This window comes from Anastrepha obliqua, chromosome 6 (genome assembly GCF_027943255.1).
Source record: "Anastrepha obliqua isolate idAnaObli1 chromosome 6, idAnaObli1_1.0, whole genome shotgun sequence".
Lineage (NCBI taxonomy): Eukaryota > Metazoa > Arthropoda > Insecta > Diptera > Tephritidae > Anastrepha > Anastrepha obliqua.
The window spans coordinates 74,355,892-74,381,392 of NC_072897.1; the positions used below are offsets into that span (position 1 = coordinate 74,355,892).

General features: G+C 34.6%; 1 protein-coding gene across 1 annotated transcript; it reads left to right on the top strand.

The window, feature by feature from the left end:
* Positions 1-637: 637 nt before the first annotated feature.
* Positions 638-23,951, top strand: LOC129250732 (uncharacterized). Its single transcript, XM_054890331.1, has 3 exons — positions 638-975; positions 1,036-1,234; positions 23,874-23,951. Exons 1-3 carry the CDS (start codon positions 857-859, stop codon positions 23,949-23,951), a joined length of 396 nt encoding a protein of 131 aa, XP_054746306.1. The 5' UTR covers positions 638-856.
* Positions 23,952-25,501: the final 1,550 nt, after the last annotated feature.

Below are 25,501 nucleotides of genomic sequence, written 5' to 3' on the forward strand. Positions count from 1 at the left end.
TGGCACCGCGCTTTCTGTTTATACCTGGAAGCCGAAGACATCCAAGATCCCGTGAAAAGGAAGAACAAGTTCTTACATTTAGGGGGAATGCAACTTCAAGAAGTGGTTTACAATATACCTGGTGCGCTTGTAGATTCTAAGGAGGGGATTGCTGTGTTTAAAATTTCCGCGGTTCAATTTACTCACGGAAAAGGATTGGAATTATTTGTGTAATAAAAATGCCACAATATGGAATATCCGGGGCGAACCAGATGTACAATTTCGGGCGTACGCAAGAAGCGACCTGCTGAAAGTAAAACTGGTATTCGAGTCTGTTATTGGTACCGATTTAAACTCAAATACGATTTCTTCATTCTATGTTATTGAGAATGGTAGACAATCATTGCTAGGTAGAGGTACGGCTACAAAAACTAAAGGTTTTAAGGCTAGGCATAGAATTAAATGTTGTTAACAATGTGGTTCCTTTTCCGAAAGTAAAAGGAATACAGATATCGTTGACCATCGACGAGTCGGTGAAACCAGTTCAACAACCACTCAGGCGAATTCCATCTGCGTTGGAAGAAAAAGTAGATTAGAAGTTGCGAGAAGCTTTGGTACAAGATATTGGCCCCTATTATGAGCAACATTCGATCTTCGACTGTAGTCGAAAGTGCTGATCGAACGAATTTTCATTTGGTATTATGGTGCTCATTCGTTGAAGAATAGAACTATTGTGAATTTCGATCGCTCGACGCATTTACAATAGATAATTATTTCTCAGCTGATACAGCAAATCAAAATAAAAGAAAAACCGATTATGTTGAAATTCTTTGCTAACATTATTTTTAAAAGTTAAAAAAAGTATTTTTTTGTGAAAATGAGTACAACGGAGTTGTGGTTCGACGATTCATCGGACGATGAAAGATTAGTGGAACTAGCTAGAAGTAGAAAACAGTTGAGGGACGCATCCAACCCCCTAGAAATGGCTTCCACTGAGTAAATTTAGAATTTTCAAAATGTGTTGACGTACTTAATATTACAGAAATTTCCTTACAGATTTTTAAAGAACTTTAGATTATCTAAAGAGGCGTTGGTGAACCTACTGTCCAGTACAGAAAACCAGTTGCAGCAGTGCACCCGAGCCAAATTGATTCCAAATATTTTAAAGCTAGCCACAGTTCTGCGATTTTGTGCTCAGGGATCGTACCAATTGAGTATTAGTAATCAAGGTATGCTAGGACTTGCTCAGCCCACTGTATACGATGATGCTGAAGATATTGAAGTGGGCCAAATAACGGAGAAGTAGAAAACATAACAAATGAAATTTCGAGAATATTATAGAAAACTCTAAAAAGTATTATATAGAAACCTTTACGCCACAGTTTCTGTTTTATTTTTGTTATAAATTTTCTTTATTCAATTATTCGTCATTCGAAAAAATATGTATTTCAGTTCCTCTACGTATTTCAGCCCATACCTAACAAGGGAAAATAAAAATGTATTTCTATAAACATCACAAAAAAAAAAAACCATTATTAAGCTTAATCCATTTTGCTGCCGTTCTCACTGCTGGTCCCAAGCAATTCAGCTCCGTTGTAAATTCCTCCCATTTTTTTGCTGCTTGAACTTTGGTGCAAATCCCTTTTGCGAATTGTGGATTCGCCTTTCTAATTGTTGTTTGGTACTCACGACTTTCGACCTGCATAAAATTAACAAAATTAGTATATATTTATTATATGGTTACTATAAAACCATAAATAATTGCAAACAACTTACACTTTAACAAGTTTTCCCACAATACGCTACACAATCGAAAGCAAAATCGCATTCGACTCTAAATTCGGTAAACAACGAAAATTTCGATAGGGTTGCACCGCTCATAATACCAAATTGACATTCGATTTTCGATCTTCGACAACCAGCGAATATCGAAGATCGAATGCAACTCATAATAGGGGCCATTATTGAATCTGTAACAGGCCCAAGTGCATGGATTTCGCCCGTGGTAATTGTATTTAAAGAAGATGGTGACATTCGTCTATGCATAGACATGCGTCATGCAAATAAAGCCATCCTATGGGAAAATTACCCGTTACCAACGTTTGACTCATTTATGACACAACTCAAAACAGCAAAGTATTTCTCTAGGTTAGACCTTAAGAACGCCTACCACCACTTAGAATTAGATGAGAGTAGTCGGGAGATAACCACTTTCATTACAACTAGGGGCCTTTTCATATACAAGAGACTTTTGTTTGGGGTGAATTTGGCTCCTGAGATTTTTCAGCGAACTATGGAAAATATATTAGCCGGGCAGAAAAACGCCCTTAACTACCTAGAGGATATTATTTTATATGGTGAATCAGACACCGAGCTCTAGATAAACTTAAAAGGCGTCTTAAAAGTTTTTGGGGAATTTAACATAGAGCTTAATAATTCTAAATGTATCTGGATAGCACAAAAATTGAAATTTTTGGGACACGTCTTATCGGCTGAAGTTATCGACCTGGACCCGGAGAAACTTGAAGCAGTTGTAAATTTTCGCGCGCCCTCTAGTAAGGAGGACGTTAGGAGTTTCTTAGGTCTGGTAACGTACCTTAGGTCTGGTAACGTACCTTATGAAGTAAAACTTCTGAAAAGAATAACTTCGACAGCCATAATAAATTTTCTAGACGAAATATTTTCAAGACTCGGATACCCAAAGTCCATTACTGCGGATTATGGTCGGCAGTTCGTAAGTGAGGAGTTCAAGAGTTATTGTTCAGAAAATGCGATTGAGCTGATAACATCTCCACCGTACTGGCCACAAGCAAACGGGGAGGAAGAGAACTTAAATCGGTCATTACTTAAGCGCCTGCAAATCGCCACTGCACAGGGAGCAAACTATACGAAAGAACTCCGAAAGTTTATTCTTATGTACAATGTAACTCCACACGGTACAACGGGAAAATCGCCATCAGAAATGTTATTTAACAGGTGTATACGAGATAAAATCCCATCCTTAAGAGACATTGAAGAACCTGCCCTCGATTCAGAAGCCAGAGACCTAGATTTGCACGATAAAGAAAAAGGGAGGAGGAAAGGGGATGAGGACCGTGGAGCTAAAGAAAGTGAAATTTCGGTTGGAGACAAGGTGCTGGTGTGTAATGCCGTACTTTCATACAAGTTATCGACGACTTTTAATCCACAAGAATTCGAGGTTATCAAACGAACAGGAAATGATGTTGTAGTGCGTTAAGGTGGTACAGAGTTAAGGCGAAACGTGAGCCATTTAAAGAAGCTACCTGAACCGGACACGACAGGAGTTGGTAAAGATGCAGCAGAGCAGGAGGCTAATCCACCGTTGAAGATGACTCTGAAAAATATAGGAGCGATGTGGAGATCTGGCAACGCAGTTGGCTCTGAGAGAAACGCGGTTGGTTCTGACAGCAACGGGAGCAAGGCAGTGTAAGTGGGATTGTAAGAGGAAGAACGAATGTAATTGAACGGGATAAGAAATAAATGTTTATTAAAATAAAGAGTGTTCTCTTATTATTCAGCTATTGATAATCTGGTGGTAAGTGTGAGTCGTTACAAAAGCTTTGATCCCATTGACTTAAGAAGAATCTCCAGGGACTTGTGATGATCACCGTAAGGAACTTCTGGAGAAACGGGCTCCACACAAACAGCAATAGCTTTTACAATTAGTAATTGGAGGTGATGTACGGTACCATAGACAGGGCTTATTTGCTGGGGCGGCAACCCTTGGTCGGGAAAAACCCGAGTCACTCCGGTAACGTTGAACCGGCTGTCATGGCAATGTCCGATAACTCTCCTAACTGAAGTAGTGAAGACTCTTGAAGCCCTCCTACTCCCACTCTACACGAAACATCTCAACCCAGCCACACATCAGCATGGCTTCCGGTGGGTGGACAGTACCACCACAGCACTCACCGTCATAACACTCAGATAAACCGCGGGCTCCACTAAAACCGCCCTGCGAGAGAACTGTCTTATTTTATTATCGTGTTATTATGAGGTCTGAGTACGACATTCTAAATATTGTTATTTAACGCGATATCAAAGCTGGGAAAAAGCCAATTGCAGTTCTACATTGTTATAAAGCGGAACTCTCTTAAATATCTTCCGCTAGTCGTACAATCTTTTCCTTGAAGCTGGCAATTGGGCTCAATATTTCGAGCGATGCATGCATGCAGAAAAATGACAGAATGTAATTTATAAATTAATAAATAAACATGACTGGTAATGGCCGCAATGACCTGCGCTATTTTATTAAATTCATTCCAAACACTTTTATAAAAAAAGCAGATACTACTTGTGCCAACTGTACTCCATCCGGAGTAAAAAATGATACAATTTTTAAAATCAAATGTTTGATTCAAATAAGGCTGTGTTTAGCAAATAAATTTGACTGATTTTTCTGGTAGCAGCATAAACATTCACCGTACATGTCGGGTAGTCTTAGGCCAGTTATAATGGTGCTCACACTCACCAACGTAAACGTATGCCCGTATCAGCTGACACGATTAAACTAATAAGAGCCCCATTGTTCCCTTACCACAGCCCGTAGAGAACACAAAAATGGCAAAAACTTATCCCCTAGAAAACAACTGCGTTCTTTTAGTTACATATTTACACAATACCTTGCTTTGTATGTGTTTGTGTTTGGTAGCATCGACACAATGTTCCCAAAAAATCGCGCGATTTTTATTCCAAATTTTCAGTATTTGTAAAAATATTCCTGTTTGTAATGTATACATATGTGTCCTAGCTTTAACCCGCGTCCCCGCTCGCGTAGGAGTAGTTTTGAGGGATTTAGGATATGTATATGTATATAAAAGAATTACAAACAATAATTTCATAGAAAATAATTTTTTACTAATAAACATAATATTACAATACCCGGCATCCGTTGCTATGCCTCGTTGAATAAAATCAAAACAACCAATCAGAATCAACCAAAATTATTTTTATTAATTTTTTTTCTCAAACCGTTTTTGAACTTTGCATTTGGGTCATAATTGAGCAGGTTATGCGGATTATGAAGTCTAGAGTGTGCTATAAATAGTGGGAAATAGGAAAAACCAAGATTTTTTAGATTAAATTTAAGCAAATATTCGATTATTAGTGACGAATGAGAGTGGTGGCGCGGCATGGGCGCTGTCGGAAGGGAGTTCCACCATAAAAACATGCCTATAACCTTCATTGGGTAAAAATATGAATGTATAAAAATTTTGACGTCATTTGATGTTGTCGTTTCGTAGTGATACGCGGACAACGTACAGACATTTACCTTTATACTATAGACCAGATTTATCCCGCGGCCCCGCTCGCGTAGGAATAGTTTTGAGGGATTAAGGATATGTATATAAAATAATTACAAACAATTATTTCATAGAAAATAATTTTTTATTAATTATCATAATATTACAATATCCGGCATCCGTTGCTATGCCTCGTTGAATAAAATCAAAACAACCAATCAGAAAAATATCAAGCAAAATTAATTTTATTAATTTTCTATCTCAAACCGTTTTTGAACTTTGCATTTGGGTCATAGTTGAAAAGGTTATACGGATTATGAAGTCTAGAGTGTGCTATAAATAGTGGGAAATAGGAAAAACTAAGATTGTTTAGATTAAGTTTAAGCAAGTATTCGATTATTAGTGACGAATGAGAATGGTGGCGCGGCATGGGGGCTGTGGGAAGGGAGTTGCATCATAAAAACATGCATATAACCTTCATTGGGTAAAAATATGAATGTATAAAAATTTTTACGTCATTTGGTGTTCTCGTTTCGTAGTGATGCGCGGACAACGTACAGACATTCACCTTTATAGTATAGTTTACAAAAAAGTATATTTTTATATCGCGCGATTTTTATTCCAAATTTTAAAAAATGTGTAAAAATATTCTTTTTTGTAATATATATGTATATTTGAAATCAACAAAGCGCCGTAGGCGAAAATTTGGGCTAAAAATCGCGCGATTTTTATTCCAAATTTTTAGTATTTGTAAAAATATTGGTTTTTGTAATATATATGTATATTTGAAATCAAAAAAGCGCCCCTATAAATAATAAAAGAATTGTGCCCTTTTGGTTGACTGGGTTCTTCTTATTTCGCTTTGTTCTTCGCTCTCTCATCGTTCGTTTGACAGTTCGCTCCTCACATTTATTCTGCACGGTATTACAAACGGTTAGAAGAACATTTGTAATAATTGAATTTTAATAGAATTTGGAGTACTATTTAGTGAAAATAGCTTTAAATCGAATCTTCATGTAATAAAGAATGTTTATAAGTGATTTTGTTATTTTTCTGAGTTTTGTATTTAAGTGTTTGTATTTAAGTGAAATAAGCGTCTTTAGTAGGGTATTTTTTCAAACTTATGCAAAAAAGAGGCATTTTTAACGTTAAATATTGCTATTAATTCTTAATTTTAATTTATAAAAAGTAATATAAACCAAAAGGCTGATATAGTGACTACATTTGCGTGTTATAATTTTTAAATTCGGTCCACGCAGTTAGACATTATAAGCAAATATATCGTGGTAGAAATGGAAAGCACAGCCGTTAATTTATCTATAACTTTATTCAACATTGTTTTTAAGTTATTTAAACGAAAATTAAAATTTGTCCAAGTTTATTTTGTAAATGATTTCGAAATGTACTGTCTTGCAACACTGTGGTGAGAGAGTAATCCTGAGAGGAATTTTCAAAAATCCTGCTATAAAATCTACGATACGGAAGGGAAGTAATTTTTCATTTACATGGGATTCTCATTAGTTTGATCGTAACAGCTGACAGGGGACTGCGTTTACGTCGGTGACTGTTTCCAGCATTATGCGTAGCGTAGTCCCTTACCGCAGCCCCTAGAGAGCACAAAATTGAGCAAAACTCATACCGTAGAGAACAACTGCGTTTTTTTAGTTACATATTTACACAATACATCAGTTTGTGTTCGTATGTGTTTGGTTGTATCTACACAATGTTGCCATTGATATGTTTGCTTACACACTTTTTCTCACATCCGCGTTAAGAGTTACAATGTTTCATGGTTTAATAAACCAAAGCCAAAAACCAACAAATGCAAATAGTTAATTTATCTATAACATTATTCAACATTGTTTTTAAGTTATTTAAACGAAAATTAAAATTTGTCCAAGTTTATTTTGTGAATGATTTCGAAATGTTCTGTTTGGCAACACTGTGTGGTGAGAGTGTAATCCTGAGAGGAATTTTCAAAAATCCTACTATAAAATCTGCGATACGGAAGGGAAGTAATTTTTCATTTACATGGGATTCTCATTTGTTTGATCGTAACAGCTGACAGGGGATTACGTTTGCGTTGACTGTTTGCAGGATAAATCAGCGTCGTTCCGGTAACGTAGAACACACTACCGTTTTTCACTGGTGGTTTTCCGAACTTGTTATGGAGTTAGGTCGAGTCAGAGTCTTTGTGTTTTTCATTTTCTTTTAGTGTAATATCTTAAAAATATTGTGTGAAAATTTGAAGTGAATCCGACAAATACTTTTCGAGTTATTCAACAATTAACAAAGGGCGCTCCGGAGCGTTCGAGAGCAAGTAGCTAGCAGCAGCAAAACTTTAATTGAGTTTTCCCCAAACTATGTTTTTTGAACTGGTGACCACTGTAACTTAAAACCCGCTTGGTAGATTTAAGTACAATACATACTGCTTTTGAAAAACATTAAAAACTCGTGCCTGATCGAAGGTTTTTTTTTCAAAATTTCGATTTTTTTTAAACAATTAATTGTCGGTGGGTTTCTCGAAAGTCTGAAAAATGTTGCCTGAGCCGCTTTATTGTTAATTTTGAAAAACAAAAAATAAAAGCTCTGATCAGGCACAAGATTATCCATTAACAAAATTAATGTCTCTTGTCTCATTGACTTGAAAAGAATCTCCAGGGACTTGTGATGATCACCGTAAGGAACTTCTGGAGAAACGGGCTCCACACAAACAGGAATAACTTTTACAATTAGTAATTGGAGGTGATGTACGGTACCATAGACAGGGCTAATTTGCTGGGGCGGCAACCCTTGGTCGGGAAAAACCCGAGTCACTCCGGTAACGTTGAACCGGCTGTCATGGCAATGTCCGATAACTCTCCTAACTGAAGTAGTGAATACTCTTGAAGCCCTCCTACTCCCACTCTACTCTACCACCACAGCACTCACCGTCATAACACTCAGATAAACCGCGGGCTCCACCAAAACCGCCCTGCGAGGGAACTGTTTTATTTTATTATGGTGTTATTATGAGGTCTGAGGACGACATTCTAAATATTGTTATTAAACGCGATATCAAAGCTGGGAAAAAGCCAATTGCAGTTCTACATTGTTATAAAGCGGAATTCTCTTAAATATCTTCCGCTAGTCGAACAATCTGTTCCTTGAAGCTTGCAATTGGGCTCAATATTTCGAGTGATGCATTAACTTAGTTTCGATTACAATTATTATTTATGTATCAAACCCGAAAGGGGTAGGTGTGACCGTGTGTCGAAGCATAATAGTAACAGATTGAGGTCTTTTTTCGTGCAAACTATGTGGCAAAATAATATCGTTAATAAGCAAATAAAGCTTCAGCTGGCAAAGTTACATTCAAGGCTTGAAAGTCCTTTTCAGTATTTAAATATGTGTGTGCCGTTACGTATACGTCTGAAGCGTATTAGCGTCCTAATCATACATACATATAATATGTACTTACATTCATTCATATACAGTAGCTGTAAAAAGATAAACAAGATAATCTTATAACCTCAAATCAATATTTCGCAAGTTTTATTTTTAGAAACAATAAAAAATATATTTTTGAGAGTAAAATATTTCATTCTTTAAAAAACGAATAATTATTTAAATATAGAAAAGCACATAACTACTAACTTATAGTGGTTAAAAGAAAAATGACAGAAAGTAATGTATAAATTAATAAATAAAAATGACTGGTCATGGCCGCAATGACCTGCGCTATTTTATTAAATTCAATCCAAACACTTTTATAAAAATAGCAGATACTACTTGTGCCAACAGTACTCCATCCGGAGTAAAAAATGATACAATTTTTAAAATCAAATGTTTGATTCAAATAAGGTTGTGTTTAGCAAATAAATTTGACTGATTTTTCTGGTAGCAGCATAAACATTCACCGTACATGTCGGGTAGTCCTAGGCCAGTTATAATGGTGCTCACACTCACCAACGTAAACGTATGTCCGTATCAGCTGACACGATTAAACTAATAAGAGCCCTATTGTTTCCTTACCACAGCCCGTAGAGAACACAAAAATGGCAAAAACTTATCCCCTAGAAAACAACTGCGTTCTTTTAGTTACATATTTACACAATACCTTGGTTTGTATGTGTTTGTGTTTGGTAGCATCGACACAATGTTCCCAAAAAATCGCGCGGTTTTTATTCCAAATTTTCAGTATTTGTTTTTGTAATATATATGTGTATTTGAAATCAAAAAAGCTCCGCAGAGGAAAATTTGGACTAAAAATCGCTCGTTTTTTATTCCAAATTTCCAGTATTTGTAAAAGTACTATTTTTTGTAACATATATGTATATTTGAAATCAAAAAAGCGCCCCTATAAATAATAAAAGAATTGTGCCCTTTTGGTTGACTGGGTTCTTCTTATTTCGCTTTGTTCTTCGCTCTCTCATCGTTCGTTTGACAGTTCGCTCCTCACATTTATTCTGCACGGTATTACAAACGGTTAGAAGAACATTTGTAATAATTGAATTTTATTAGAATTTGGAGTATTATTTAGTGAAAATAGCTTTAAATCGAATCTTAATGTAATAAAGAATGTTTATAAGTGATTTGGTTACTTTTCTGTGTTTATATTTAAGTGAAATAAGCGTCTGTAATCAAACTTATGCAAAAAAGAGGCATTTTTAACGTTAAATATTGCTATTAATTCTTATTTTTAATTTATAAAAAGTACTATAAACCAAAAGGCTGATATAGTGACTACATTTGCGTGTTATAATTTTTAAATTCGGTCCACGCACTTAGACATTATAAGCAAATATATCGTGGTAGAAATGGAAAGCACAGCCGTTAATTTATCTATAACATTATTCAACATTGTTTTTAAGTTATTTAAACGAAAATTAAAATTTGTCCAAGTTTATTTTGTAAATGATTTCGAAATGTACTGTCTTGCAACACTGTGGTGAGAGAGTAATCCTGAGAGGAATTTTCAAAAATCCTGCTATAAAATCTACGATACGGAAGGGAAGTAATTTTTCATTTACATGGGATTCTCATTTGTTTGATCGTAACAGCTGACAGGGGATTACGTTTGCGTTGGTGACTGGTTGCAGCATAAATCAGGGTCGTTCCGGTAACGTAGAACACACTACCGTTTTTCACTGGTGGTTTTCCGAACTTGTTATGGAGTTAGGTCGAGTCAGAGTTTTAAAAAAATTGGTCTTTGTGTTTTGCATTTTCTTAAAGTGTAATATCTTAAAAATATTGTGTGAAAATTTTAAGTGAATCCAACAAATACTTTTCGAGTTATTCAACAATTAACAAAGGGCGCTCCGGAGCGTTCGAGAGCAAGTAGCTAGCAGCAGCAAAACTTTAATTGAGTTTTTCCCAAACTGTGTTTTTTGAACTGGTGACCACTGTAACTTAAAAACCGCTTGGTAGATTTAAGTACAATTTATACTGCTTTTGAAAAACATTAAAAACTCGTGCCTGATCGAAGGTTTTTTTTTCAAAAATTTCGATTTGTTTTAAACAATTAATTGTCGGTGGGTTTCTCGAAAATCTGAAAAATGTTTCCTGAGCCGCTTTATTGTTAATTTTGAAAAACAGAAAATAAAAGCTTTGATCCGGCACAAGATTATCCATTAATAAAATTATGTCTCTTGTCCCATTGACTTAAGAAGAATTTCCAGGGACTTGTGATGATCACCGTAAGGAACTTCTGGAGAAACGGGCTCCACACAAATAGCAATAACTTTTACAATTAGTAATTGGGGGTGATGTACGGTACCATAGACAGGGCTAATTTGCTGGGGCGGCAACCCTTTGATCCGGCACAAGATTATCCATTAATAAAATTATGTCTCTTGTCCCATTGACTTAAGAAGAATTTCCAGGGACTTGTGATGATCACCGTAAGGAACTTCTGGAGAAACGGGCTCCACGCAAATAGCAATAACTTTTACAATTAGTAATTGGGGGTGATGTACGGTACCATAGACAGGGCTAATTTGCTGGGGCGGCAACCCTTGGTCGGGGAAAAACACTCAGATAAACCGCGGGCTCCACCAAAACCGCCCTGCGAGAGAACTGTCTTATTTTATTATGGTGTTATTATGAGGTCTGTGTACGACATTCTAAATATTGTTATTAAACGCGATATCAAAGCTGGGAAAAGCCAATTGCAGTTCTACATTGTTATAAAGCGGAATTCTCTTAAATATCTTCCGCAAGTCGAACAATCTGTTCCTTGAAGCTGGCAATTGGGCTCAATATTTCGAGTGATGCATTAACTTAGTTTCGATTACAACTATTATTTATGTATCAAACCCGAAAGGGGTAGGTGTAACCGTGTGTCGAAGTATAATAGTAACAGATTGAGGTGTTTTTTCGTGCAAACTATGTGGCAAAATAATATCGTTAATAAGCAAATAAAGCTTCAGCTGGAAAAGTTACATTCAAGGCTTGAAAGTCCTTTTCAGTATTTAAATATGTGTGTGTGCCGTTCCAATTGTTCTCCTCGTTTGATGTATCGCGAGAATTTTGAAGATGTAAGTTAATTTACGTATCCGTCTGAAGTGTATTAGTGTCCTAATCATACATACATATGTACTTACGTTCGTTCATATACAGTAGCTGTAAAAAGATAATCGTATAACCTCAAATCAATATTTCGCAAGTTTTATTTTTAGAAACAATAAAAAATATATTTTTGAGAGTAAAATATTTCATTCTTTAAAAAACGAATAGTTATTTAAATATAGAAAAGCACATAACTACTAACTTATAGTGGTTAAAAGAAAAATGACAGAATGTAATGTATAAATTAATAAATAAACATGACTGGTAATGGCCGCAATGACATGCGCTATTTTATTAAATTCAATCCAAACACTTTTATAATAAAAGCAGATACTACTTGTGCCAACAGTACTCCATCCGGAGTAAAAAATGATACAATTTTTAAAATCAAATGTTTGATTCAAATAAGGTTGTGTTTAGCAAATAAATTTGACTGATTTTTCTGGTAGCAGCATAAACATTCACCGTACATGTGGTAGTCCTAGGCCAGTTATAATGGTGCTCAGCTGACACGATTAAACTAATAAGAGCCCTATTGTTCCCTTACCACAGCCCGTAGAGAACACAAAAATGGCAAAAACTTATCCCCTAGAAAACAACTGCGTTCTTTTAGTTACATATTTACACAATACCTTGGTTTGTATTGCATCGACACAATGTTCCCAAAAAATCGCGCGATTTTTATTCCAAATTTTCAGTATTTGTTTTTGTAATATATATGCATATTTGAAATCAAAAAAGCGCCGCAGAGGAAAATTTGCACTAAAAATCGCTCGATTTCTATTCCAAATTTTCAGTATTTGTAAAAGTATTATTTTTTGTAACATATATGTATATTTGAAATCAAAAAAGCGCCCCTATAAATAATAAAAGAATTGTGCCCTTTTGGTTGACTGGGTTCTTCTTATTTCGCTTTGTTCTTCGCTCTCTCATCGTTCGTTTGACAGTTCGCTCCTCACATTTATTCTGCACGGTATTACAAACGGTTAGAAGAACATTTGTAATAATTGAATTTTATTAGAATTTGGAGTATTATTTAGTGAAAATAGCTTTAAATCGAATTTTAATGTAATAAAGAATGTTTATAAGTGGTTTTGTTACTTTTCTGTGTTTGTATTTAAGTGAAATAAGCGTCTATAATAGAGTATTTTTTCAAATTAATGCAAAAAAGAGGCATTTTTAACGTTAAATATTGCTATTAATTCTTAATTTTAATTTATAAAAAGTAATATAAACCAAAAGGCTGATATAGTGACTACATTTGCGTGTTTTAATTTTTAAATTCAGTCCACGCACTTAGACATTATAAGCAAATATATCGTGGTAGAAATGGAAAGCACAGCCGTTAATTTATCTATAACATTATTCAACATTGTTTTTAAGTTATTTAAACAAAATTTATAATTTTGCCAAGTTTATTTTGTAAATGATTTCAAAATGTACTGTTTGGCAACACTGTGGGGTGAGAGAGCAATTCTGAGAGGAATTTTCAAAAATCCTGCGACAAAATCTACGATACTGCGATACGCAAGGGAAGTAATTTTTCATTTACATGGGGCTCTCATTAGTTTGATCGTAACAGCTGACAGGGGACTGCGTTTACGTCGGTGACTGTTTCCAGCATTATACGCAGCGTAGTCCCTTACCGCAGCCCCTAGAGAGCACAAAATTGAGCAAAACTCATACCGTAGAGAACAACTGCGTTTTTTTAGTTACATATTTACACAATACATCAGTTTGTGTTCGTATGTGTTTGGTTGTATCTACACAATGTTGCCATTGATATGTTTGCTTACACACTTTTTCTCACATCCGCGTTAAGAGTTACAATGTTTCATGGTTTAACAAACCAAAGCCAAAAACCAACAAATGCGAATAGTTAATTTATCTATAACATTATTCAACATTGTTTTTAAGATATTTAAACAAAAATTAAAATTTGTCCAAGTTTATTTTGTGAATGATTTCGAAATGTTCTGTTTGGCAACAGTGTGTGGTGAAAGAGTAATCCTGAGAGGAATTTTCAAAAATGCTGCTATAAAATCTACGATACGGAAGGGAAGTAATTCTTCATTTACATGGGATTCTCATTTGTTTGATCGTAACAGCTGACAGGGGATTAAGTTTGCGTTGACTGTTTGCAGGATAAATCAGGGTCGTTCCGGTAACATAGAACACACTACCGTTTTTCACTGGTGGTTTTCCGAACTTGTTATGGAGTTAGGTCGAGTCAGGTCATTGACTTAAAAAGAATCTCCAGGGACTTGTGATGATCACCGTAAGGAACTTCTGGAGAAACGGGCTCCACACAAGCAGGAATAACTTTTACAATTAGTAATATAATTGGAGGTGATGTACGGTACCATAGACAGGGCTAATTTGCTGGGGCGGCAACCCTTGGTCGGGAAAAACCCGAGTCACTCCGGTAACGTGGAACCGGCTGTCATGGCAATGCCCGATAACTCTCCTTTCTGAAGTAGTGAAGACTCTTGAAGCCCTCCTACTCCCACTCTACACGAAACATCTGAACCCAGCCACACATCAGCATGGCTTCCGGTGGGTGGACAGTATCACCACAGCACTCACCGTCATAACACTCAGATAAACCGCGGGCTCCACCAAAACCGCCCTGCGAGAGAACTGTCTTATTTTATTATGGTGTTATTATAAGGTCTGTGTACGACATTCTTAATATTGTTATTAAACGCGATATCAAAGCTGGGAAAAAGCCAACTGCAGTTCTACATTGTTATAAAGCGGAATTCTCTTAAATATCTTCCGCTAGTCGAACAATCTGTTCCTTGAAGCTTGCAATTGAGCTCAATATTTCGAGTGATGCATTAACTTAGTTTCGATTACAATTATTACTTATGTATCAAACCCGAAAGGGGTAGGTGTAACCGTGTGTCGAAGTATAATAGTAACAGATTGAGGTCTTTTTTCGTGCAAACTATGTGGCAAAATAATATCGTTAATAAGCAAATAAAGTTTCAGCTGGTAAAGTTACATTCAAGGCTTGAAAGTCCTTTTCAGTATTTAAATATGTGTGTGCCGTCCCAATTGTTCTCCTCGTTTGATGTACCGCTAGAATTTTGAAGATGCAAGTTAATTTACGTATCCGTCTGAAGTGTATTAGTGTCCTAATCATACATACATATGTACTTACGTTCGTTCATATACAGTAGCTGTAAAAAGATAAACAAGATAATCTTATAACCTCAAATCAATATTTCGCAAGTTTTATTTTTAGAAACAATAAAAAATATATTTTTGAGAGTTAAATATTTCATTCTTTAAAAAACGAATAATTATATTATTTAAATATAGAAAAGCACATAACTACTAACTTATAGCAGAGAATGTTAATGCAATGAGAAGGAGCAAATGTTAAATGAGCTTTTTTCGAGTTCTAATTTATAGATTCATAATAAGGTCATTTCAAATTCAATTTTCCTGAAGAGGTCGGAATTGCAAATATTTACCACGCGAGTGACGCGAGTGGAGGGTTTCTATATTTACTTACCACGCTAGGCCAAGAATTCAGATATTTTCTGCGTTTACCATACTACTGAGGACGTTCATTAGATTTTTCGGCACACTACTAAGGAAATCGAAGCGAATAAATTTGCGATTAAGAAGGCCGCACGGTAGTTAGTTTGTGGTGCAGAAGCTAAAGTCGGCGGAGTTATTCGTTTTGTGTTTTTGCACGTATTTAATTCAGGTTCAAGTCCTGAAGTCATATTTTTTTTCTTGCACATTTTTTTTTTTACAATTCAAACCAGGAAAGTTTGGTAAAATTTTTGAGTTTATTTTAATTGAAATTTCTTTAAAATACTGTTTTTTGTATTTTATAAATGGAAATTTCTTTTCGGTATAAAATAGTTCATACTGGATATGACCTGATTTTTATATAATATAAATCAATCAAAACAGAAAATATGTACATATGTCTATAATCTATTTCATCAAATCCAAATTATATTGATGAGAAAATATCATTCTAATATCCGTCCAGAAAGCCAAACGCGCATACACAGATGCATATGCATATAATTACGCATACAAACTTTCAACTAACGCAGAATATGTACATATAAAACTGCGAATCGAATAAATGAGTGATTTAGAAAAGGTCATTAATAATTGTAGATTAGGTCAATCGTGAAAGACGTGTCGTATATGCAGTACGTAGTCTCATGTTTGACTCAGGTTCAAATCCTGTGCACAGTTTTTTGTTCGATATTTTTATTTCATTTTTTATATTTGGTTTAATTGAAATTGATTTAAAATAGTGTATTCAGGTTTTTCTAATACCAGTTATTTAGAAATTTATTTTCTATATAACATTATTCATTTGAATTGATTTATATGTAAAACAGCCATAAAGTCAATAATATGAACATGCATCCTATATTTAATTTCTTCAGTCAAATCTGAACTACTTACATACACATATTGATGAGAAAATATTCTAATATCCATCCAGGAAGCCTAACGCGCATACTCACATATGTGTTTAAATATATGTACAAACTACCACCATTCTAACAAACCCAGAACACAAGCTTCTGCGCACACTTGACACATGGGATATGTATACCCTATGAGCAAAAAGAACCGGGAAGGTGATTTTGACTGCTTCCTTCGATTGCCAAGGCATAGTCCACCATGAGTACCTTCCATCGGGCCAGACAGTCAATAGAGAATATTATTTATCCGTTTTGAAACCTTAGAGAGATGCTGTGTGTTGCAAACCGCCGGAAATGTGAGCAAACAATTCTCAGATTTTGCATGATGATAACGCGCCATCGCACTGATCAAAGAGAATACAAATCGGCCTGCCGGGGGTATTTGGAGGACTGGGTTAAACGTTGGCACATGTGTGTTGCTTCAGACGGGTCATATTTTGAAGAAGATAATATAAATTTGCCTTAAATTTAACTCTGTTTTGTTTAATTTAAACATTCCCGGTACTTTCTGATCATAAGGTACATATATGCGGCTTTGCGGACAGCAATGTGTGATTCGCTGGAAGTCGCATTAACTCGCGACTGTCGCACAGTTAGAAGACATATTTACATACATATAAGGGTGCATACATACATACGGAGCCGCGGCCACTCGACATGACAAAAATTTAAGATTTATCAAATATTGGCAAATAATTCCACGCGAAATATTCCAATATTGACTATTTTCGAACGGTCGCGAAAATTGGCATATGGGCGGCTCGTTTTATGAATGAAATTGAAATATGAGCTCTAACTTATGAATGAACTTTTTGTTTTTCTTCTAAATTGTTCAGCGCAGTCGCTGATAGAATCATGGCCGCTGCGACTGCGTCTACGAATGTATTTTATTTTTGTAGTCGCCAGGCTTAGATTTTAGCTTTGGGCGACATGCGCATGTGAGGTATGTGTTTTTGTTGTGTTCTAGAACATTTTAGAATGTGCGGTGGCAAAGCGGCCATGGCGTTGCGCTTGCTGTTGCTTTTGCGTCTATCAAAGTACATATCGTGTTTTTGTAAGTACAATATTAGGAATATCGACTGGTGAAAGACAAAAGTACACGGAAGCAAGAAGGGAGCGCTGTGCTCGCGCATATACATATGCATGAATGTATGAACGTGCATGGATGTAGTAACATATGAATACAATTATTTTGTAGGAAGTTTAGAAGGCAAGTAGGTATATATGTATGTATGTATATATGCTAGGACATAAAGTCGGTATATATACATACATAGAGCAGAATTGTTTTTGCACTTGTTAGGAAGAAACTCGCTAGTGCGTATGTGTATTTGTCTTGTAAGAATGTGATGTGCTGTGACTTGTGTACATACATAAGTCAAGGTTATTTGGGCATACATGCATATGTACATATGTATGAAAGGAAGATGATGTTCTTGCGCTTGTGCATTATTGTTTTTCATATACAAATGTACATACCTACATATGTATGTAAATGCTGTCGAATACATAAACTATAAATTGACATACAATATAAAATAAGTGTTGATTTATCGTAAACCGTTTTTTTTTTCTTAATGCAAATACCTCCTATTGACATGTACATACATATTATGTATGTATGTATATTGTCATATACCATCATTTATGTACATATAGAGTATACGTTCATTTATGAATGTATGTAATGAAAAACTTCATGAATTACTTTCAGAACTTTATTAAAATTAATTCGCGTCGCGCGCATGCACAAAACCTTGGTTCACAACGCAGGCGCAGAAATAAACGCACTGCGTATTTATCCTCCCCATGTGACTCGGCATCAATTCTCGGCGCCAATTTTTTTTTTTTTTTTTAAATGTGTTTTTTTTTAATGTAATCGTAAAAAATTTTTAATAAATTTTATGTATCCGCTTATCATTTCAAAAGTAACAAAATGGTAAAAAAATAAGCAGTCGAAGAAATAAATGCACCGCCTATTTTTCCTCGCCACATGTTAGACTCGATTTCAATTACCAGCGCAAACCTTTTTTTATAAATTTTTTTTTTTTAAATTCGTTTTTTTTATGTAATTAAAAAAAATTATGTAATAAATTTTACGTATTCGCTTATTATTTCAAAAAATACGAAAATAGTAAAAATTTATTTAGTTTAATGTATTTATCCTCCCCACGTGACTCGGCATCAATTCTCGGTGCAAATTTTTTTTTTTTCGTTTTAAAATTTTTTTTTTTAATGTAATCGTAAAAAAATTTTTAAGAAATTTTATGTATCCGCTTATCATTTCAAAAGTAACAAAATGGTCAAAAAATAAGCAGTCGAAGAAATAAACGCACCGCCTATTTTTCCTCGCCACATGTTAGACTCGAGTTCAATTCCCGGTGCAAACTTTTTTTTATAAATTTTATTTTTTAAAATCGTTTTTTTTTTTTTTAATGTAATTGAAAAAAAAAAAATTATGTAATAAATTTTACGTATTCGGTTATTATTTCAAAAATACGAAAATAGTACAAATTTAATTGGTTTAATGTCGAGGTGAGAAATGTGTTGTGTGTTGAGGTGAAAGATGTGTGGTGTTTCTAATTTTTGTGTGGGCAAAAGTCAGTGAGGTGTCTATAAACTCGGTGTGCTAAATGACCTTATTACAAATCTTTCAGATCTCAATTGTACTAAAAAAAGCTTACAGTAACATTTGCACCTTCTCATTGCATTAACATTCTCTGCTAGAACTGTTCAATTTAGGTTCCGCAACATTGATTTTCCATTAACGGTTTTTAACATTTAACATCGATTATATTTAACATTTGTTTAATAGTGATGGTGTTATTGCAGAGAATGTTAATGCAATGAGAAGGAGCAAATGTTAAATGAGCTTTTTTCGAGTTCTAATTTATAGATTCATAGTAAGGTAATTTCAAATTCAACTATCTTCACGAGTGGGGAATTGCAGATATTTACCAAGCGAGTGACGCGAGTGGAGGGTTTCTATATTTACTTACCACGCTAGGACAAGAATTCAGATATTTTCTGCGTTTACCATACTACTGAGGAAGTTCATAAGATTTTTCGGCACACTACTAAGGAAATCGAAGCGAATAAAATTGCGATTAAGAAGGCCGCACGGTAGTTAGTTTGTGGTGCAGAAGCTAAAGTCGGCGGAATTATTCGTTTTGTTTTTTGGCACGTATATAATTCAGGTTCGAGTCCTGAAGACATTTTTTTTTTCTTACACATTTTTTTTTTTTTACAATTCAAACCAGGAAAGTTTGGTAAAATTTTTGAGTTTATTTTAATTAAAATTTCTTTAAAATACTGTTTTTTTTTTGTATTTTATAAATGGAAATTTCTTTTCGGTATAAAATAGTTCATACTGGATATGACCTGACTTTTATATAAATCAATCAAAACAGAAAATATGTACATATATCTATAATCTATTTCATCAAATCCAAATTATATTGATGAGAAAATATCATTCTAATATCCGTCCAGAAAGCCAAACGCGCATACACACATGCATATTCATATAATTACGCATACAAACTTTCAACTAACGCAGAATATGTGCATATAAAACTGCGAATCGAATAAATGAGTGATTTAGAAAAGGTCATTAATAATTGTAGATTAGCGCAATCGTGAAAGACGTGTTGTATATGCAGTACATCGTCTCATATTTGACTCAGGTTCAAATCCTGTGCACAGTTTTTTGTTCGATATTTTTATTTCATTTTTTATATTTGGTTTAATTGAAATTGATTTAAAATAGTGTATTCAGGTTTTTCTAATACCTGTTTTTTATAAATTTATTTTCTATATAACATTATTAATACTTCATTTGAATTAATTTATATGTAAAACAGCCATAATGGCAATCATATGAATATGCATTCCTATATTTAATTTCTTCAGTCAAATCTGAACTACTTACATACACATATTGATGAGAAAATATTCTAATATCCATGGATGCATCCAGAAAGCCAAACGCGCATACACGCATATGTATACAAATATATGCAAACCTTCAACGAACGCAAAATGTATGCATATAAAAAACAACAACTGCGACCGTCTTCTTGTCCGTCAGTGAAAAGATGAGATATATATACCCTATGAGCAAAAAGAACCGGGAAGGTGATGTTGACTGTTTCCTTCGATTGCCAAGGCATAGTCCACCATGAGTACCTTCCATCGGACCAGACAGTCAATAGAGAATATTATTTATTCTTTTTGAAACCTTAGAGAGATGCTGTGTGTTGCAAACCGCCGGAAATGTGAGCAAACAATTCTCAGATTTTGCATGGTGATAACGCGCCATCGCACTGATCAAAGAGAATACAAATCGGCCTGCCGGGAGTGTTTGGAGGACTGGGTTAAGCGTTGGCACATGTGTGTTCCTTCAGACGGGTCATATTTTGAAGGAGATAATATAAATTTTCCTTAAATTTAACTCTGTTTTGTTTAATTTAAACATTCCCGGTACTTTCTGATCATAAGGTACATATATGCGGCTTTGAGGACAGCAATGTGTGATTCGCTGGAAGTCGCATTAACTCGCGACTGTCGCACAGTTAGAAGACATATTTACATACATATAAGGGTGCATACATACATACGGAGCCGCGGCCACTTGACATGACAAAAATTTAAGATTTATCAAATATTGGCAAATAATTCCACGCGAAATATTCCAATATTGACTATTTTCGAATGGTCGCGAAAATTGGCATATGGGCGGCTCGTTTTATGAATGAAATTGAAATATGAGCTCTAACTCATGAATGAACTTTTTGTTTTGTTCTAAATTGTTCAGCGCCGTCGCTGATAGAATCATGGCCGCTGCGACTGCGTCTACGAATGTATTTTGTTTTTGTAGTCGCTAGGCTTAGATTTTAGCTTTGGGCGACATGCGCATGTGAGGTATGTGTTTTTGTTGTGTTCTAGAACATTTTAGAATGTGCGGTGGCAAAGCGGCCATCGCGTTGTGCTTGCTGTTGCTTTTGCGTCTATCAAAGTACATATCGTGTTTTTGTAAGTACAATATTAGGAATATCGACTGGTGAAAGACAAAAGTACACGGAAGCAAGAAGGGAGCGCTGTGCTCGCGCATATATGTACATATGCATGAATGTATGAACGTGCATGGATGTAGTAACATATGAATACAATTATTTTGTAGGAAGTTTAGAAGGCAAGTAGGTATATATGTATGTATATATGCTAGGACATAAAGTCGGTATATATACATACATAGAGCAGAATTGTTTTTGCACTTGTTAGGAAGAAACTCGCTAGTGCGTATGTGTATTTGTCTTGTAAGAATGTGATGTGCTGTGACTTGTGTACATACATAAGTCAAGGTTATTTGGGCATACATGCATATGTACATATGTATGAAAGGAAGATGATGTTCTTGCGCTTGTGCATTATTGTTTTTCATATACAGTAGGTTCTGTTTTTATGCGACTTTTTTTTATGCGGTTTTGAAATAGTGCGGTTTTTTTTTAAATTACAAAATGCATGTCGACCTATCGGGAATTGTACATATAAACAAGATTCTAAACCAGCTAAGCAAAAACTCATCACAGATTACATCAGAAATGCTAACCCTACAAGTATGGAACCGCCTGCATAACTATCTAGATCAGACGTGTACTTTTCCTCAAGTGACGAAAGTGATTTTACGCCAAATCCTAAACGAACGCGCAACATGTGGGTATTGTCTGATTCTATTTGTGAATTAAATTTATTTTTCGATTCTGACGTTTCTTAAATAAAGATATAATTTTCAAAAATACAATATTTTGTTTAAGCGATTTTATTTAATTATTTCAGATTCATGCCTTCTATGGAACGTATCTATAGTTATAATATGGGACTAGTGCCCTTTTTTATGCGATTTTATTAAATTATTTCAGATTTATGCGGTTTTAGCACTTTTGAAACGTATCTATAGTTTTACTATAGAACTAGTAGTTTTTTTTTGTGCTGTTTTTTTTTATGCTGTTTCTTGCGGAACGTATCTACCGCATAAAAACAGAACCTACTGTACAAATGTACATACCTACATATGTATGTAAATGCTGTCGAATACATAAACTATAAATTGACATACAATATAAAATAAGTGTTGATTTATCTTAAACCGTTTTTTTTTTCTTAATGCAAATACCTCCTATTGACATGTACATACATATTATGTATGTATATTGTCATATACCATCATTTATGTACATATAGAGTATACGTTCATTTATGAATGTATGTAATGAAAAACTTCATGAATTACTTTCAGAACTTTATTAAAATTAATTCGCGTCGCGCGCATGCACAAAACCTTGGTTCACAACGCAGGCGCAGAAATAAACGCACTGCGTATTTATCCTCCGCATGTGACTCGGCATCAATTCTCGGTGCCAATTTTTTTTTTTTTCGTTTTTAAATTTTTTTTTTAATGTCATCGTAAAAAAATTTTTAATAAATTTTATTTATCCGCTTATCATTTCAAAAGTAACAAAATGGTCAAAAAATAAGCAGTCGAAGAAATAAACGCACCGCCTATTTTTCCTCGCCACATGTTAGACTCGAGTTCAATTCCCGGTGCAAACTTTTTTTTATAAATTTTATTTTTTAAAATCGTTTTTTTTTTTAATGTAATTGAAAAAAAAAAATTATGTAATAAATTTTACGTATTCGCTTATTATTTCAAAAATACGAAAATAGTACAAATTTAACTGGTTTAATGTCGAGGTGAGAAATGTGTTGTGTGTTGAGATGAAAGATGTGTGGTGTTTCTAATTTTTGTGTGGGCAAAAGTCAGTGAGGTGTCTATAAACTCGGTGTGCTAAATGACCTTATTACAAATCTTTCAGATCTCAATTGTACTAAAAAAAGCTTACAGTAACATTTGCACCTTCTCATTGCATTAACATTCTCTGCTTATAGTGGTTAAAAGGAAAATGACATAATGTAATGTCTAAATTAATAAATAAACATGACTGGAAATGGCCGCAATGACCTGCGCTATTTTATTAACCCTTTCGCTACATCTTTTTATTGCGCCGTCCAAAAAATCCAAATTTTTGTCTGAGTATTTATTTTAGGACCAATAACAATACAAATAAATTTTTTTATTTTTTTATTATATGCTTTTTTTTAATGTTGCCATATGGCAACAAATGTTTTGTATGGTAAAGAAAAACAGTTTATTTTTGGTTTTTGCTTAAAAGTTCGTACATTTATTAAAATTTGGTTGGACATCAAAATTTCAATTTATTTATAAATCAAGATTTCTAAACTAAAGTTCCAACAATAACAAAATATTTAAAATAAAAAAATCCATTCAATACTATAAATATACACGTACATACATATTAAAAAGTGAACAAGGATATAAACTAAAAACATAAAATATTAGCATAAAAAGTATTATAGAAAACTATAGCTATAAAAATTACTTCAAATAATACGAAGGAAAGAAGTCACTGCAGTGATAATCCTTAAACAATCGCGATCTCCGTTGGGAGACACAAGTCAACCGAACACTTTGAACATTTGTATCTGGAAAACCCTGAACATCCTTTTAATTTGCATCTGTTTTTTTTCTCAGTGTACTCCACCCAATGTTGATTTCCATCATATCGGACAGAAACTGATGGTGCTGTTTCATATCTCTTTCGAGAAGTAGATGGGCTGTCGATGTTTTCACTCAAAGAGACTTTTGGCCATCCACGTTTGCGAGAAAATGCGTCCTTATTTGCTTGCGCTAGCAGACCATCAGCAATGTCGTTGCGGAACTCAAGCAGATCCATGTGTTTCTGCTTTTGGCCTTTATTATTACCCTCATGATCCTTAGTGTACTCCAGCCATGAGTTGCATATGGCCAGGTCAATAAAGTGGTCAAATATTTTAAGTGTCCATTTTCTTGACCGTATCGATATTCTATACAATGAAAGAAGGAAGTCTATTTTATCAACTCCTCCCATATTCTTGTTGTACACAGCCACAATGTAGGGCTGAGTTATTTCAACTTTCGTCTTTTTTTTCAACTAAAAATCTTTGCACGTTTTTAAGCGGCTCTTCGCCATATATTGATGAAATCAATTGGACAACACCTCCATCAAGCCATCTTATGACATAAAGATTGTCCTCCCTTTCGATGCGGTAATCAAAACTACCTCTACCTTCCTTTTTTAGTTCCTTTTCAGATTGCAAAGGCACCTTACCACACCTATTTCTTCTAATTGTACCCGTAGCCCAAATACCTTTTTTCTGTAAGTACAGTATCAAATTAAGTGTAGAAAAATAGTTGTCAAAAAATAGCTTCAAGTTTTTGTTTTCGGGAATAGTTCTTGTGAGATGAACTACAATATCGGCGCAAAACCCTAGTTTTGGTCCAGAAATAGCGGTATTTTTTCCTTGATATATTTCAAAGTCATACAACATGCCACTTGAACTACATAGACAAAATAATTTAATTCCCCATTTTATTGGCTTTTTAGGCATGTATTGTCTAAGGACAGTCTTTCGTTTGAAAGGTACCATCATTTCATCCACATAAAGATTCTCTTCATTGGGGATAGTATACAACTTTTTAGTAAAGATATTTATTAATGGACGAATCCTGAAAAGTTTGTCATTGCCTGGATCACTTGTTGGGAACTTCAAGTTGTTTCGCAAGGAATGAAATCTATTCTTTGTCATATTTTGACGAAATGCCGGAATATCTGTGGGCGCTGTCCAGTACATAGACAATCTGGGATAACCAATTGTCCCAATCATAACCTCCAAAGCAAGAAACTTAAAAAAATCTTCTTTCGTTAAGTTAAATGATCGACCGTCTTTTAAAAGAGAGGCTTGGTTTGTCGTCTGCACTATTTCTTCAAAAAATTCTACAGTAAAATACTCCAAAAAGTACTGTACTGGAAGTTTTACAGCGTTACTTGAATAACACTCAGAAAACTCAGCTTGAGGAGGAACCCACGAAGTCTTTTTCCATCGAATTCATTAACTTGTTTTGGTTGATAGTTCAAAGCTTCTGAGCTAGAGCCATTTTCATCCAAAAGTAGTTCGTCATTACATTCCCCGTTGATATTTGTAATGCTTATATCATACGGACCTTGACGACTAAGCTCCTCCATCATAAAAGTTTCATTATTGTCAAATGCCTCAAATAAATCCTCTAATATTTCTTCCGATTCCGAATTCTCAAAGTCTGAGAGATCTGAGTCCTCGAAA

Bases quoted from the DNA above. Each gene is read 5' to 3' on its own strand.
- LOC129250732 (XM_054890331.1), top strand. From the start codon at position 857: ATGAGTACAACGGAGTTGTGGTTCGACGATTCATCGGACGATGAAAGA. The intron at 976-1,035 runs GTAAATTTAGAA...ATTTCCTTACAG, and splicing joins CTAGAAATGGCTTCCACTGA to ATTTTTAAAGAACTTTAGAT. The intron at 1,235-23,873 runs GTATACGATGAT...TTTTTTTCTCAG, and splicing joins TAGGACTTGCTCAGCCCACT to TGTACTCCACCCAATGTTGA.